Genomic DNA, 12,937 nt, shown 5'->3' with positions numbered 1-12,937 from the left:
ATTAATTATGCAGCCACAGGAAACACACCATCTTGCTGGCAGACGGTCTCCAATTTGCCCACCACACCGTTACCTCACTGCTCCCTCACACAGGGCACCATGTTTAAATTACAGCCGTGCGCACACTTCTCAATGCTTGCAGCCCAGGACGCTGCGGTGAAGACATGGCCCCAAAAGCCAAGAACAATGCAGCACCCCCCCGCCCTGCAATTCAGTGACACATCCCTGGGATGCCTTTTGGACACCATGGAGGCCATTGTGATGTCCTGAACCCCCGCTCCTGCCGCAGGAGGCCCATCGATCTCACCTCTCCGGCTTGGGACATGATGGCAGAGGTGATCAGTGCCAATGCTGCACGCCTGAGGTTGGCCATCCAGTGCAGGAAATGGATGAATGATCTCATCCATGCCACCAGGGTAAGGCAGCCATCCTATCACCCTAATTTCACACACTCACAAGGCCATCACACATTCACTGGCATCTCACTCACTGCCAGCTCGAGGGACATCACCAGTCACACTCTCCCACACACCCTCACATCTCCATCTGGCCTCATCTCCTCTGGACACTGCCTCCTCAGCCCTCACCATCTTGAGGCCATTTGCGCAGACCAACATGTGCCCCCACACACACCCTGGGATACCCCCAAAGCCGCCCCTGCCTCATGGCTGGTCTGGTAGGTAGAGACTTGCCCGTGAGACCCCCCTCCCCCTAAAGGTGATGTGGTGCTGCCTGTGAAGCCTGGCACTGATGACTGCGAGTGCTGCCCAAAGCCAGGCAGGCAAACAGACCTCGAAGCCCCGGGTGAAGTGCCGGTCACCCGGTGCACGTCGCTTATGTACAGTTGCGAAACGCTTCGTGTGCCCAGATGATCCAGAGTCAGGGGGGATGATTCCGGTGACCGGGGCTTATAATGAGATATTAAAGTATTGAAATGAGGTTCCCGACGTGCGGCAGCAGCAAACGGGGCCGTTGATGGGTGGAACAAACAATCGCAAACTGGTTCCACAATGGTGTGAAACTGATTTGTGACCTTTTCGCCATATTGTACTACCACCCAACCCACCCCCACCCCCCTGCTCGCCATGACACGTGACCCCAACAAGGCTGGAAAATCCCAGCCAATGTTTCTCCTTTTGGGGAAGAGCAAACTAGAGACACTCGATATAAGATAGTCAGTAAGAATTCAAATCGGGAAACTCGGAAGAAACTTCTTTTCTACCCAGAGAGTGGTGAGAATGTGGAACTCGCTACCACAGGGAGCAGTTGAGGTGAATGGTATAGATACTTTTAAGGAGAGATTAGATAAGTACATGAGGGAGAAGGGAATAGAGAGTTACTCTGATGTGACACACAGAGAGAGACAGAGCTGTCGTATTAAGCAATGGCATCAGAAATGTTGCGATGTGCACATGACTGGGAAGTCAGTACAGTCAGTATGCTGACACTTTCATTCTTATTGCCCCTTTCCCAAGTCTGTTTACATCTGTGTGCACCCTGGAATATACAGGAAACCAGGAGCAATGAATTGTAGTACACAGAGAAGTATCTATTGTATTTTCTTTTCCCACCTATTTCTATTATTACTTTTAAATTTATTTCCATCCATTGTTTTATCTCCACCTTTTAGCCTATTTCGATCCTTTCCCCCCACCCCCACTAGGGCTATCTGTCACTTGCTCGTCCTGCTTTCTACCCTTAATGTCACCATTAGCACATCCTTTAGCTAATATCACTAACGTCAACATCTCTTTGTCCTTTTGTCTATGACATCTTTGGCAATCTCTCCTTTGCCTCCACCTATCACTGGCCCTCTATCCAGCTCCACCTGTTCCACGCCCCCTCTAACAGCTTATATTTAATCTCATTTCTATTTTTCTTCAGTTCTGATGAAGAGTCATACGGACTCGAAACGTTAACTCTTTCATCCTCTCCACAGATGCTGTCAGACCTGCTGAGCTTTTCCAGCTACTTTTGTTTTTGTTTCAGATTTCCAGCATCCGCAGTATTTTGCTTTTTATCTATTGCATCTGTCTGACCTTTGAAGTAGGAATACTGTGTGTAGTCCCAAGAGGGGAGATTGTTGTTGTTTGTCAGAACCTCCTTTTTATTCAGTGACTTTCAGTGGCCTGTAATGCTCTGGGGTCTTTAGCATCTCTCCAGCAACATTAACACATACCCAGGTATCTGAATTATTCCCTTTATCACCCAGATCCTTGATTAAAGACTGAATATAGAGTAGTTTGATCAGTTTAATTATTAAAAGTGAAATCCTAATTTTTTCATGCTGAGTTCAAAAGGACATGATTCACATGGGTTGTTTGTTCACACTGAGTCATCTAGAGACGGCTGAATAAAGTTTCCCTATCTGTGGGGTCATAAGCAATGTACCCTCTCATCTGTTTAAGTGCATGGCTCCTTTAAATTTTTTGGCATGCCTGCCCACGCACAGTAATTTCAAGGGGCTCAACTAAGCTGTGGCTGTGCAGCTTTTAACAGAGATGAGACCCTACAATATCCACAGTATAGACTTGGGTGTGTGGCTTTACAGATAGACTGATCAGTCAAAAGGTTGCATGGAATTTACAGCACAGAAATAAACCATTCCTGTGATCCACATGAACCCTCTCCCACCCTGTTCCCTTCAGTCACACTCCCCCACATAACCTGCCCGCTGACCCAGTCTCCCTGTCTTCAGAGAATATAGCAGAGCCTGGCTGTAATTCTGGCTTCAGTAGTTGTGTATTAAATGTGTTATGAAGTAGGCCTTGGTATAGAGTAGGTAGCTTTCAATGGGTTTCCGATTAGTGAACAATGCTGCCGTATTAGAGGGTTCCAGTCATTAAGCTTTAGTTTTTGAATGTTAGTCACTCTAAAAGAAGCTGTAAACAACTACATCAAAGTCAGGTATTGGACAAAGTTAGACAGGTTTGGAGAAATTGTGCAGGAGGAGGTGCAAACTAATTTGATTTGTTCAAGAGATGTTGAATCTATTGTGTCACTTCCCATATGAAGAGTTAGCACCATCAGCACAAGCAGGATGACTCCATAGAGTCATAGAGATCTACAGCACAGAAAAAGGCCCTTCGGCCCATCACAAGTACCTAACTGTTCTAATCCCATTTTCCAGCACTAGGCCCATAGGCTTGTATACCATGGCATCACAAATGCACATCCAAATACTTCTTAAATGTTATGAGGGTTTCTGCCTCTACCACCCTTTCAGGCAGTGAGTTCCAGATTCCCACCACCCTCTGGGTGAAAGAATTCTTCCTTACATCCCCTCTAAACCTCCTGCCCCTTACCTTAAATCTATGCCCCCTGGTTATTGATCCCTCCACCAAGGGGAAAAGTTTCTTCCTGTCTACCCTATCTATGCTTCTCATAATTTTACACACCTCAATCATGTCCTCCCTCAATCTCCTCTGCTCCAGGGAAAATAACCCCAGTCTATCCAACCTCTCCTCATAGCTAAAACTTCATTCTGCACTGCAATCTGAGTGATCTTTTAGCACACCCACCCCTGCCCCCAATTCCCAGCATCAGTCAGTAATGTTACGTTTGCAGGTTTGTCTTTCCATGAGGTTTGAAGGATTAATTTTCCGTTAGGAATGTTCCATATGAACATTTAACACACCCAGACCAACCTCTGTGCCTTTTTTAACAACTGCGTTAAATATACAATGGGATCTCATGGGTTAACATTGGGGGTGGAATTTAATGCCCTCCCCTGCAGCAGGTTTGGTGGCAGGGGCGCATTTAATCAGGCGGAAAGGAGGTGGTGGGAACTCTGCTGTATTCTCACCTCCACCCCGATTAAGTCCAGGGCAGGAAGGCTCGTGGATGGCTTTTCCATCCCCACTGTCAATTGAGACCCTTAAAGCCCACTTAAAGGCCTCATCCCCCTCCTCCACTGGTATTAACCCAGCGGTGAGTGGGGGGGGGCTTGCCATGTCAGGAGCATGACAGGTAAACTCTGGCATGCTTGCTTGTGGGAGCAGGGGGGGTGGGGTCCCTCGTTTAAAGTCACTCAGTGTCCAGCCAAGGGATCTGGCAGTGGGAGGAGGCAGCCTGCTGAAAGCCACTGCCCTGTCCTTGCTCCTGTGCTCCCTGCGACCCCCTTCCACCATTATTCACCTGTGCCTGGGTCCGGTCCCTCCTCAGTGAGTCTCAGATGGGTGTCGTACCAATTGCAGCCACCACCTCCCTGCTGGCACTGCTGAGTACAGAAGAGCTGCTGGACCCTGATTGGCCAGCAGCTCGATGGGCAGCATTTCTGCCCCTTCTCCCCCCCCCAGGGTCCTTGATCTTGGGGAAGGCCACCGCTGCTCTGTCAATTGCTTGAGCAGCGCTTAATTTGGCAGGCCTTCCCTAAAAGAGGTGAAGCAGGCCTCCCGCCAGCTCCAGCAGTCTGCCAAGACCCCTGTCGTCTCCATTAATTCCACAGCTCATTGTGCAGCCTCAGGTTCCCAACATGGAGTCAAGCTCACACCAGGAGTACAGGTTAGAGAAAAGCCTGTGACATTGTCTAGCCCTTGGTCCCTACAAGTGCAGCTCCACATTGGAAATACAGGATCACAAAGTTACCCTTTCAGTAGTAGGGAGTGCATTGCACTGAAATCTAATGATGGGGATAGATATATCAAAGAGAATAGAAATGGTGGCATTGTTTTAGAAAATATAAAAGAGACAAAGAGATTTAAATTTGAGGTTAAAGTAAATTAAAAAGTGTTGAACATTGGGTTAACACCATATTCCCTATAAATGATATTTGGAAAATTCATACTACGGGCGGCATAAACACAAAACAGGAAATTAACATTAAGAAGAAATTGACAAGGGTTTTGATTACTGATATCTAATGTGACAGTCTCAGTTTCATATATCATTAGTTTACAGCAACATTACAAATAGTTTCTCTCATTTTTAAGTACTCATTCCCTCCTGTAGTAAACAAGCAAATATTAAAATTATGGACAACCCCTACTTCTTGGACCTGAGCAGAATCTTGAATACGGACTGTGGAATATTCCAAACATACTAGGCTCTGGGCCAAGTCCCAGAATAGATGCTGTAGTATATTCCCCAATGGTAGAGGGAGACTGAGGGCTCGCAGACCCTGGTTAAGTTACAGATCTGCCCCTCCTCACAGACCCCACTTTATATGAATTGGACTAGCCATATAAATACAGTGGCTACAAGAGCAGGTCAGAGCCTAGGAGATGTGCGATGAGTAACCCACCTCCTGACTCCCCAAAGCCTGTCCACCATCTACAAGGCACAAGTCAGGAGTGTGATGGAATACTCCCCACTTGGCTGGATGAGTGCAGCTCCCACAACACTCAAGAAGCTTGACACCATCCAGGACAAAGCAGCCCACTTGATTGGCATCCCATCCATGAACATTCATTCCCTCCACCACCAACGCACAGTAGCAGCAGTGTGTACCATCTACAAGATGCACTGTAGAAACTCACCAAGGCTCCTTAGACACCATCTTCCAAACCCACAACCACTACAATCTAGAAGGACAAGGGAAGCAGATACATGGGAACACCAGCACCTGGAAGTTCCTCTCCAAGCCATTCACCATCCTGACTTGAAAATATTTCACTGTCACTGGGTCAAAATCCTGGAACTCCCTCCCTAACAGCACTGTGGGTGTACCTACACCACATGGACTGCAGCGGCTCAAGAAGGCAGCTCATCACCACCTTTTCAAGGATAATTAGGGATGGGTAATAAATGCTGGACCCAGCCAGCGACACCCACATCCCATGAATGAATTTAAAAAAAACAGATATGAGGCTTCCATTTTAGTGAGTGAACCAACTCATGTAACAAAAAATTGCACTTGATGTTGTCTGTAAAACCAGTTATCCTCAGTATTGAAATCACACTCCTGGTGTCCCTGGAGCTCTTCAGCTGATGCAGAATTTGAGTTGTGATGCTCATCCAGAGCCCTAAAATCTCTTTTTTTTTGTATACAGGTGAGAAGCAATTTTGTCTAGGCTACCCTGACCTGCAGTACACCTCAACCCCATCTTATGACAAGGAGGGTGAAATGATGCAGACGCGTTACATGGACCAGGCTATCAATAATGCCATTTCATACCTGGGGGCAGAATCATTGCGACCCCTTGTTCAGACAGCCCCGCCTCCCACGTCAGAGATGGTGTCTGTCATCAGCAGCCTTTACCCACTGTCACTCACACGTTCCGACGCCCAGAATGGCCATCTGCGGGAAGCGGCCACGGAGAACAGCGGCTCCCAATTGAAAACAAAGCCCTCCGAAAGAGGGGTGTCCCCCAGCAACAGCTGCCAGGACTCCACAGACACAGAGAGCAACCACGAGGAGCGGCAGAGCCAGGCCTACCTGCAGCACCAGATGATTGCGCCCCGAATAAGAAACGGGGTCCCCGTCGCCAAAGAGGGCCCCAAACCATTCGACATCATCAAAACAACGGGGGGATTGGGCCGCGAGATGTTTAAGGTGATCACGAACGAGGGCGAACAGGTCAGGGTCTTCAAGTGTGACCACTGTCGAGTGCTGTACCTGGATTACGTGATGTTCACTATACACATGGGCTGCCATGGTTTTCGCGATCCTTTTGAATGTAATGTGTGTGGGCACCGCAGCCAGGACAGATACGAGTTCTCCTCACATATAGCAAGAGGGGAGCATCGTTACTACAGAAAATGAGCTGCAGAGATCGTATTCCATCCAGGGACCCAAAAAAGAACAAAAATATTTTTAGACCTCATGCTTTGCTTTCATACTTATCGCTGTGTTTCTGTGCCTTACTGTGCACGAATCTGAAATCTATACACCTGCACTTGGAGGGTGGGGGGTGGGGAAAGACGTTTCATTTGTTCAGCAATAACCAGAATCACTTTGGAGGCATTACATTGTAGCAGTAATGAACTCACCGAGTAACATTTAAGCAGTAATGCTAAAGACAAGAGTGACTGTACCTTCAGTAAGTGTTATCCAGGCACAGAGCTGACTGGACCTGAACATTGCACAAAATACCTTCTGAAAGAACAATGAACCTAACCAATTAGAACAGTTAATTTTCAATATTCTGTGACTTTCTGTGAAGCAATAGGCACCAGATTTGAGTTGCCACCCTCTCATAAATCAATGCTCCTGTCTTAACAGCTGAAGGACAATGAGGTTATCCACCCCACAGTTGAAATTGTGAGCAGTGTACTTCATTGCTTCCTCAGGTATTTAATCAAGATCTGCCTGTAACCGGATGTCATTTGTTCTTTCTGGAAGTTAGTGGAATTCTGACCTTTCTCACCTCTCTGCCCGTTGCTTTGTAACTCTGCTATCTCTGCAAAGAGTGTTTTTCTCTTGACTCCATTAACCCAATCTCTTGGCTTCCACCAGATGGTTACAGCTGTCAATTCCGACGCTTTCTGATGTTCAGAACTCATGTACCTATCATGGTAAGAACTTGTTCCAGTGCCACCTGACACTCAAAACACTTGCTACAGTTTGGAGAAAGGTAATCTCAGAGTTACCTGTCAAATGGATGAGTATCACCAAATTCTGGCTGCAAGAGGAAGTGTCATTTAATTCCATCCATGTTGAAGGGGAGAACAGCCCATATTCCCAAATTGTATTGTGCAGAGGAGTGGCATCAGGCACTGTATCCTGCCATTCAAAGGGAGAAGCATACCCGAAAAATATCAAACCACAGTCAGACACTTTGCGATTGCCTTTCTTGTTGCATTCTTTATGCTTTTGTAAATAACACTGCTTTTATATTGTATAAAGACCAGCAATATTGGAACAGAACAAAACAGAAGCCTCACAGGTGCCTGTTACAGAGTTGGCGCCTTGTCAGGTTTCAACTTGTTCCCTTATTGCTCCAGCTAAATTGCCATGAGGGCAGCCCCATGCGCTGTGTGCGCATCAAGCGAGAGCGCTCATTACTATGTTCTTTAACTACATTAGATATCCATTCATGAAGAGAATTTATGTCATGGTGTAGTTCTGAATTTGTACAAATATTTTAGGATACCAGCTTCAACAGGCAGCGCTAGAATCTCATTCTTTACATTCTACCCTCAGCGGCGTCATTTTAATTTTCGTATTTCTTTTATGATTTTCATCATTGTAATCTTCACACAATGTTGCTGTAAGATACTAAGTATGTAATTTTAGACAGCATGTCTGTGTGTTGCAGGGAAGATAGGAATCTCAGGACGTACTGACAAAGCACTTTTATTTCCCATTTCCACACAAGTAAATAGGAAATGCAGAAAGTGTGCCCTGTGTAATTGCCTGATGGTATTGTTTAGGAGCCACAATCTAACCTGTGCACATTCACAGACATTTACAGATAACAACTACATTTGAGCAGTGTCACTCTGCAGTATGACCAAAGTGACAGGTGTGGGATGGCACAATACCCTCAGCTTACAAGTGAACCCAAGTATTCCTTTTGTTAATGTAAATTTCAGTATAACACTAGGAATGGCCTCATCAGAGTTTAATGTCCTGCGATTGGGTAATCTGGCTTTGGATTCCCAATTCTTGCATTTGGATCATTTCTGCTTTGGTTTATCCTCCTTTCTTGTACACCCATTCAAGCCTTGCAGACCTGACCATCTAATCATGCATCTAATTTCAGCACTGTCATTCCACAGCCTACGCCCTGCCGTTGCCCCGGGGAACCCCAGTTACTCTTGCGGTGTTTCTATACTTGACAAGTTTTACTGGAAGCATGAAATTGGATTCATCCAGTAATATTGCTAGTGGGGAACCCTGAAACCAATAATCTCACCTTTGGCAGGTTCTGAGCTCACTTACAGTACGATTTACTGAGGGTACATCCAACCAAGAAACCTGTTAAGATTAGAACTTTAGATAACCTTGTAAATGTTGAAAGCATGTTGCTTGAGCTTGCACTGTAGCTCATATCAAGCGCATGGATTGTACAGTAAATAAACTTTTTCAGACCTATCTCATTTTTTATACAGACCTAATGGACTGCACGATTCAGGCTGCAATGACAGTTTTCCATGAGCCTATCCTGTCTAGTCTGAAGCATAAACTTGTCCTGCTAATAGAGCTCATTAACATAAATACATCTCACGAGCAATATCTGGTTGTGACAGTTTGTTCACAGTTCTACAGCTTCCATGGTTCACACCGACATGGGATATATTGCATCTCCAACTCATTAACCCTTCACCTTCTCTAGGCTTTTTTTGTCCATTGCAAAGTAACCAATGGATCTTTATAACAAAGAACCAAAGGCTCAAAAAAAAAAATCAAAATTCTGGAGATACACAGCAATCCTGTCAGCGCCTGAGAAGGAAAAAGTCAAGTTGATGTGGAGAATTCTAACCAACCACCTCAATCAGAATCCTGTGTTTGTCTTTGCTTTCAGAGGTTGATGGGCGAGCTGTGTTTGATTTATTATTCTGATATTGAAGGATTTTTCACCCTTGAGCATTCTCAGTTTTGCTTGTGTTGTAGACTGGAGCCTGTCTGCACAGAGCCCAGCTGTCAGAAACATTTGATGGAGTGTCGGTGGGAGGAAACAGTGCTGGGCAGGCAGCCTTCTGTATAGTCCAGCACTTTGCTGAGATTTAGGTCAGGTTCCATTATTAGGGCAGTAATTGAGACAGCAGACTAAGCGATCATTGACCCATATCGGAGCAGGGACCCGCGGGAACAGTCTGTGCAAACAGGAAAGCAGATTCACTGTGCTGTCTGAAAGAACCAGCTGTTGCTGTAATAAACACCCAAAATACCCTATTTCTACTGTGAATGTAAATGTGAAACGTTTTTATATTTCCTGCTTCTCTAGATTTTACACTAGATTGACACAGTAAAGTTATTTCCAACAAAGATCTTTTTTATTTTATATAGTTTTGTTTTTAACTATTGAGCTGTGCTTTGTTCGCTTTCTGTAATATAATTCCTTTTATTTGGAACCATTTGCGTGTAGTTTTAATAATTTGCTGTCATTAGAAGTGAATGGATTCCAGTTGGTTTTGTTTCTTTGAAAATAAAGGTTCCAAGCATTGACCATGGCTGCTGAAGCAGCAGACTCACAATAAGAGTTTCCATTTCAGTTTGTCAGACTCACTGACAATGGAATACTGATGCAAATCTTGTTGCTTGTTATTTAAAAAGCTGGATTACGATCATGTTCAAAATAGACACCAATCCTACCAATTCTGTCCCAGCCATTGGAAATTAGCAAACACAATCCTGAGATACTCTGCACCAAACCTGCTGGGCTGTACCTGTGAACTCCAGACTCCAAACAATCAACAAACCTTTACACTGAATCCAGTCCGACCCCCACAGTCTTGGTAGTTGTACCAGTTAAATTTTAAAATACTTACAAGTCTCTCTTTTAAACTTAGCAAGGCCTGTACTTTGCTTGAAGCAAGTTAGCAGCATTGTAACACACCTTATTCCATAAGCGCGTGAGGTGTTGAGTGCTTTCAGTACAGTAGTTACAAGAAGTCATTTTCAGGGTGCACCTCACCCGATCAGAATATCTAATAGAGCAGCAGGGAAAGGACTTCCAATTGCCTCTTGCTCAGCTGTGCTGTTTGCAGTTTGATCCTGTCTTAAGCAGTCATGGATTGGAGGCTCTGAGATGAAATCCCAAACTCAGCCAAAGATCATTCTTCCCCTGACCAATCTCATCTCCCCTCTCCCCAACCTCAAGTCATGCAGCCCCGCACAGGTGGCCACGAGTGATGTTGGCGTGGGATTGTCTGAACTTTGAGAATGAACAGATAGCTCAGTCTCGCTTTGTAACAATAGCAAGAGCCCACATCTCCATGTCAGGACAGAGCCAGACAGAAAAGATCGGCACTAAATAGGTTAAAATTTGTAGATTGAGTCATTCAACAGCTATCGAATTGTGAAGTGGTCTCTACGTTTTCAATCCTTCCTAATGCAGCCCACCCACTCCCAAAGAGGAGGAGCCTCAGAGGCCCGACCTGTGAACCTGACAGCGGTAAAGTTTCACTTTAATGGTGCAACTATCAACAGGAGTTTGGTATTTTGGATTTTAGCATCTGCGTCAGCCTGGCTGGGTGGGGAGCATTCTCACCTGAGTCAGGAGGTACCGTGGGTTCAAATTCCCTTTCCAGAGATTCGAGCCTAAAAACCTAGGCTGGCTCCCCGGTGCAGTACTGAGGGAGTGCTGCCCATGTGGAAGGGGCCATCTTTCAGATGAGACATTAAACCAAGGCGCCACCTGTCCATTCGAACTCAGGTGGACCTAATAGATCCCATGGCTCTATTTTGAAGAAGAGCAGGGGAATTCTTCCAAATGACCCAACTAATATTTATCCCTCAATCAACATCACCAAAAAACAGATCGTCAGGGTCATTATCACATCGCTGTTTGCGGGATTTTGCTGTGCACAAATTGATACCCTTGCACAAGATACATTTCCCACATTACAACAGTGTCTACACTTCAAAAATACTTCAATTGTCTGTAAAGTGCTTCGGGACATGCTGAGGTTGTGAAAGGCGCTATATAAATGCAAGACTTTCCATTTTTGAATCATGTTCTTGTGCAATGCAAGGTTATGCTACTTTTTATGAAATAAATTGTCAAATTAAATGACGACTTTGAAAATACTTTGCGTTGTGATGTGTGAATGAACTAGGTAGTCTTTCTTTAGTTTTATATTCTCCTTTGTTCAGATAGGGTAATGAGTTCGCAAACAGTAATTTAATCTCGGAAGCCCAGCGGTTAAACTAACAGCTTTTGAAATCAGTCAGATCGTTCGGTGCTCCTTGTCATTTCAACATACTTGCGCCTCTGTTTTTTAATTAGAGAGGCTGGGATATTTTCCTTCACTAATACTGCAAGCCGCTTTGAATATTGAACGGCCTGTTTGACCACTGTTTTTAAAAGCCCAGCATTGACCGCACAGCTCGTGGGAAGAGAACAGTTCAGATGCCTGTGGGTACCACCAGATAGCCCAGATGGTGAGAAGCCTGGTCCATTTGTGTTAATGCACTATCTGGAGAAGGCTTTTGATGTCGTTGTACAGAGTATTGTTGTTTCTGCCTCTGCTGGAGAAGTAAAGAGAAAAAAACGGCACAAGCAACTGTGAATATTATTCATGCAGCAAATAACTGCAGGGGATACCTTGGCACTGCCCTCAATGCATTCTCAGAGTGCCAGTACAGCTGGCTCTCACTCCCTTGGTGATTTGTGCAAATGATATGAATTTCCCCAATTAACTGTAAACTTGCACAGACCTCCCACTGGCATAGATTTCCCATCAGGCTGACACATATCACACCACTCACTCCAGGCCCATTCTGTACTGGCAATTTACATTTATTTTTATAATTAGAATGTCAATGAGTCAAACAGAGGATTGTAAGCAGTCCTGAGGGAGATAAACCAGATTCATTGTTTCTGGACAACTAACAGACAGCGCAGGGGGATTGGGTGAGGCAAGAAATTAGTCCTGAATTAATACTGTGGGTGAAAGACCGTTAAGTCTAATCAACGGTCAGAACCCTCCCTGGGTTTTAGATACCAGTCTGTGCCCGGCCACACGTACAGTAAATCACGGTTCAAAGATCACAGGCATTCTCCACAAAAAGGGCCACTGGGAAGATCAGAATAGTTGCAGACCATTCGAAGTAAATTATTTTAAGAAATCATTTGAATACAAAACCAAATGAGAATTTACATATGATGCTGTGCCAGATACAAGCAATGAAAATATGATCAAAGTTGCAGTTCGCTGTTCAACTATCATAACTGGGATATATTTTCATTAAAGGATGTCGCCTCCCTGGTTGTGGAGAGTCCATTTCTGCCCCAATAAGACATTTCCCCATCCTCACAGAGCCACCCTGTGCCTCCCTTGGTCAAATTTGTCAGCTGGAAGTGTATTTAGTGCTCCATCAAGAATTGAT

General features: G+C 45.0%; 1 protein-coding gene across 1 annotated transcript in view; it reads left to right on the top strand.

The window, feature by feature from the left end:
• Positions 1–11,618, top strand: part of LOC144667924 (zinc finger protein Aiolos-like) — a 162,350-nt gene extending 150,732 nt beyond the window's left edge. The window contains exon 8 of the mRNA XM_078529537.1: positions 5,991–11,618. Within this exon, the coding sequence (XP_078385663.1) occupies positions 5,991–6,703 (713 nt within the window). The 3' untranslated portion in view covers positions 6,704–11,618. The remainder of the gene's footprint in view (positions 1–5,990) is intronic.
• Positions 11,619–12,937: the final 1,319 nt, after the last annotated feature.

Source organism: Cetorhinus maximus, chromosome 25 (genome assembly GCF_964194155.1).
Source record: "Cetorhinus maximus chromosome 25, sCetMax3.hap1.1, whole genome shotgun sequence".
In the NCBI taxonomy this organism is placed as follows: domain Eukaryota; kingdom Metazoa; phylum Chordata; class Chondrichthyes; order Lamniformes; family Cetorhinidae; genus Cetorhinus; species Cetorhinus maximus.
The sequence above is the reverse complement of the archived record's forward strand: the minus strand, read 5'-3'. Positions and strand labels throughout refer to the sequence as shown.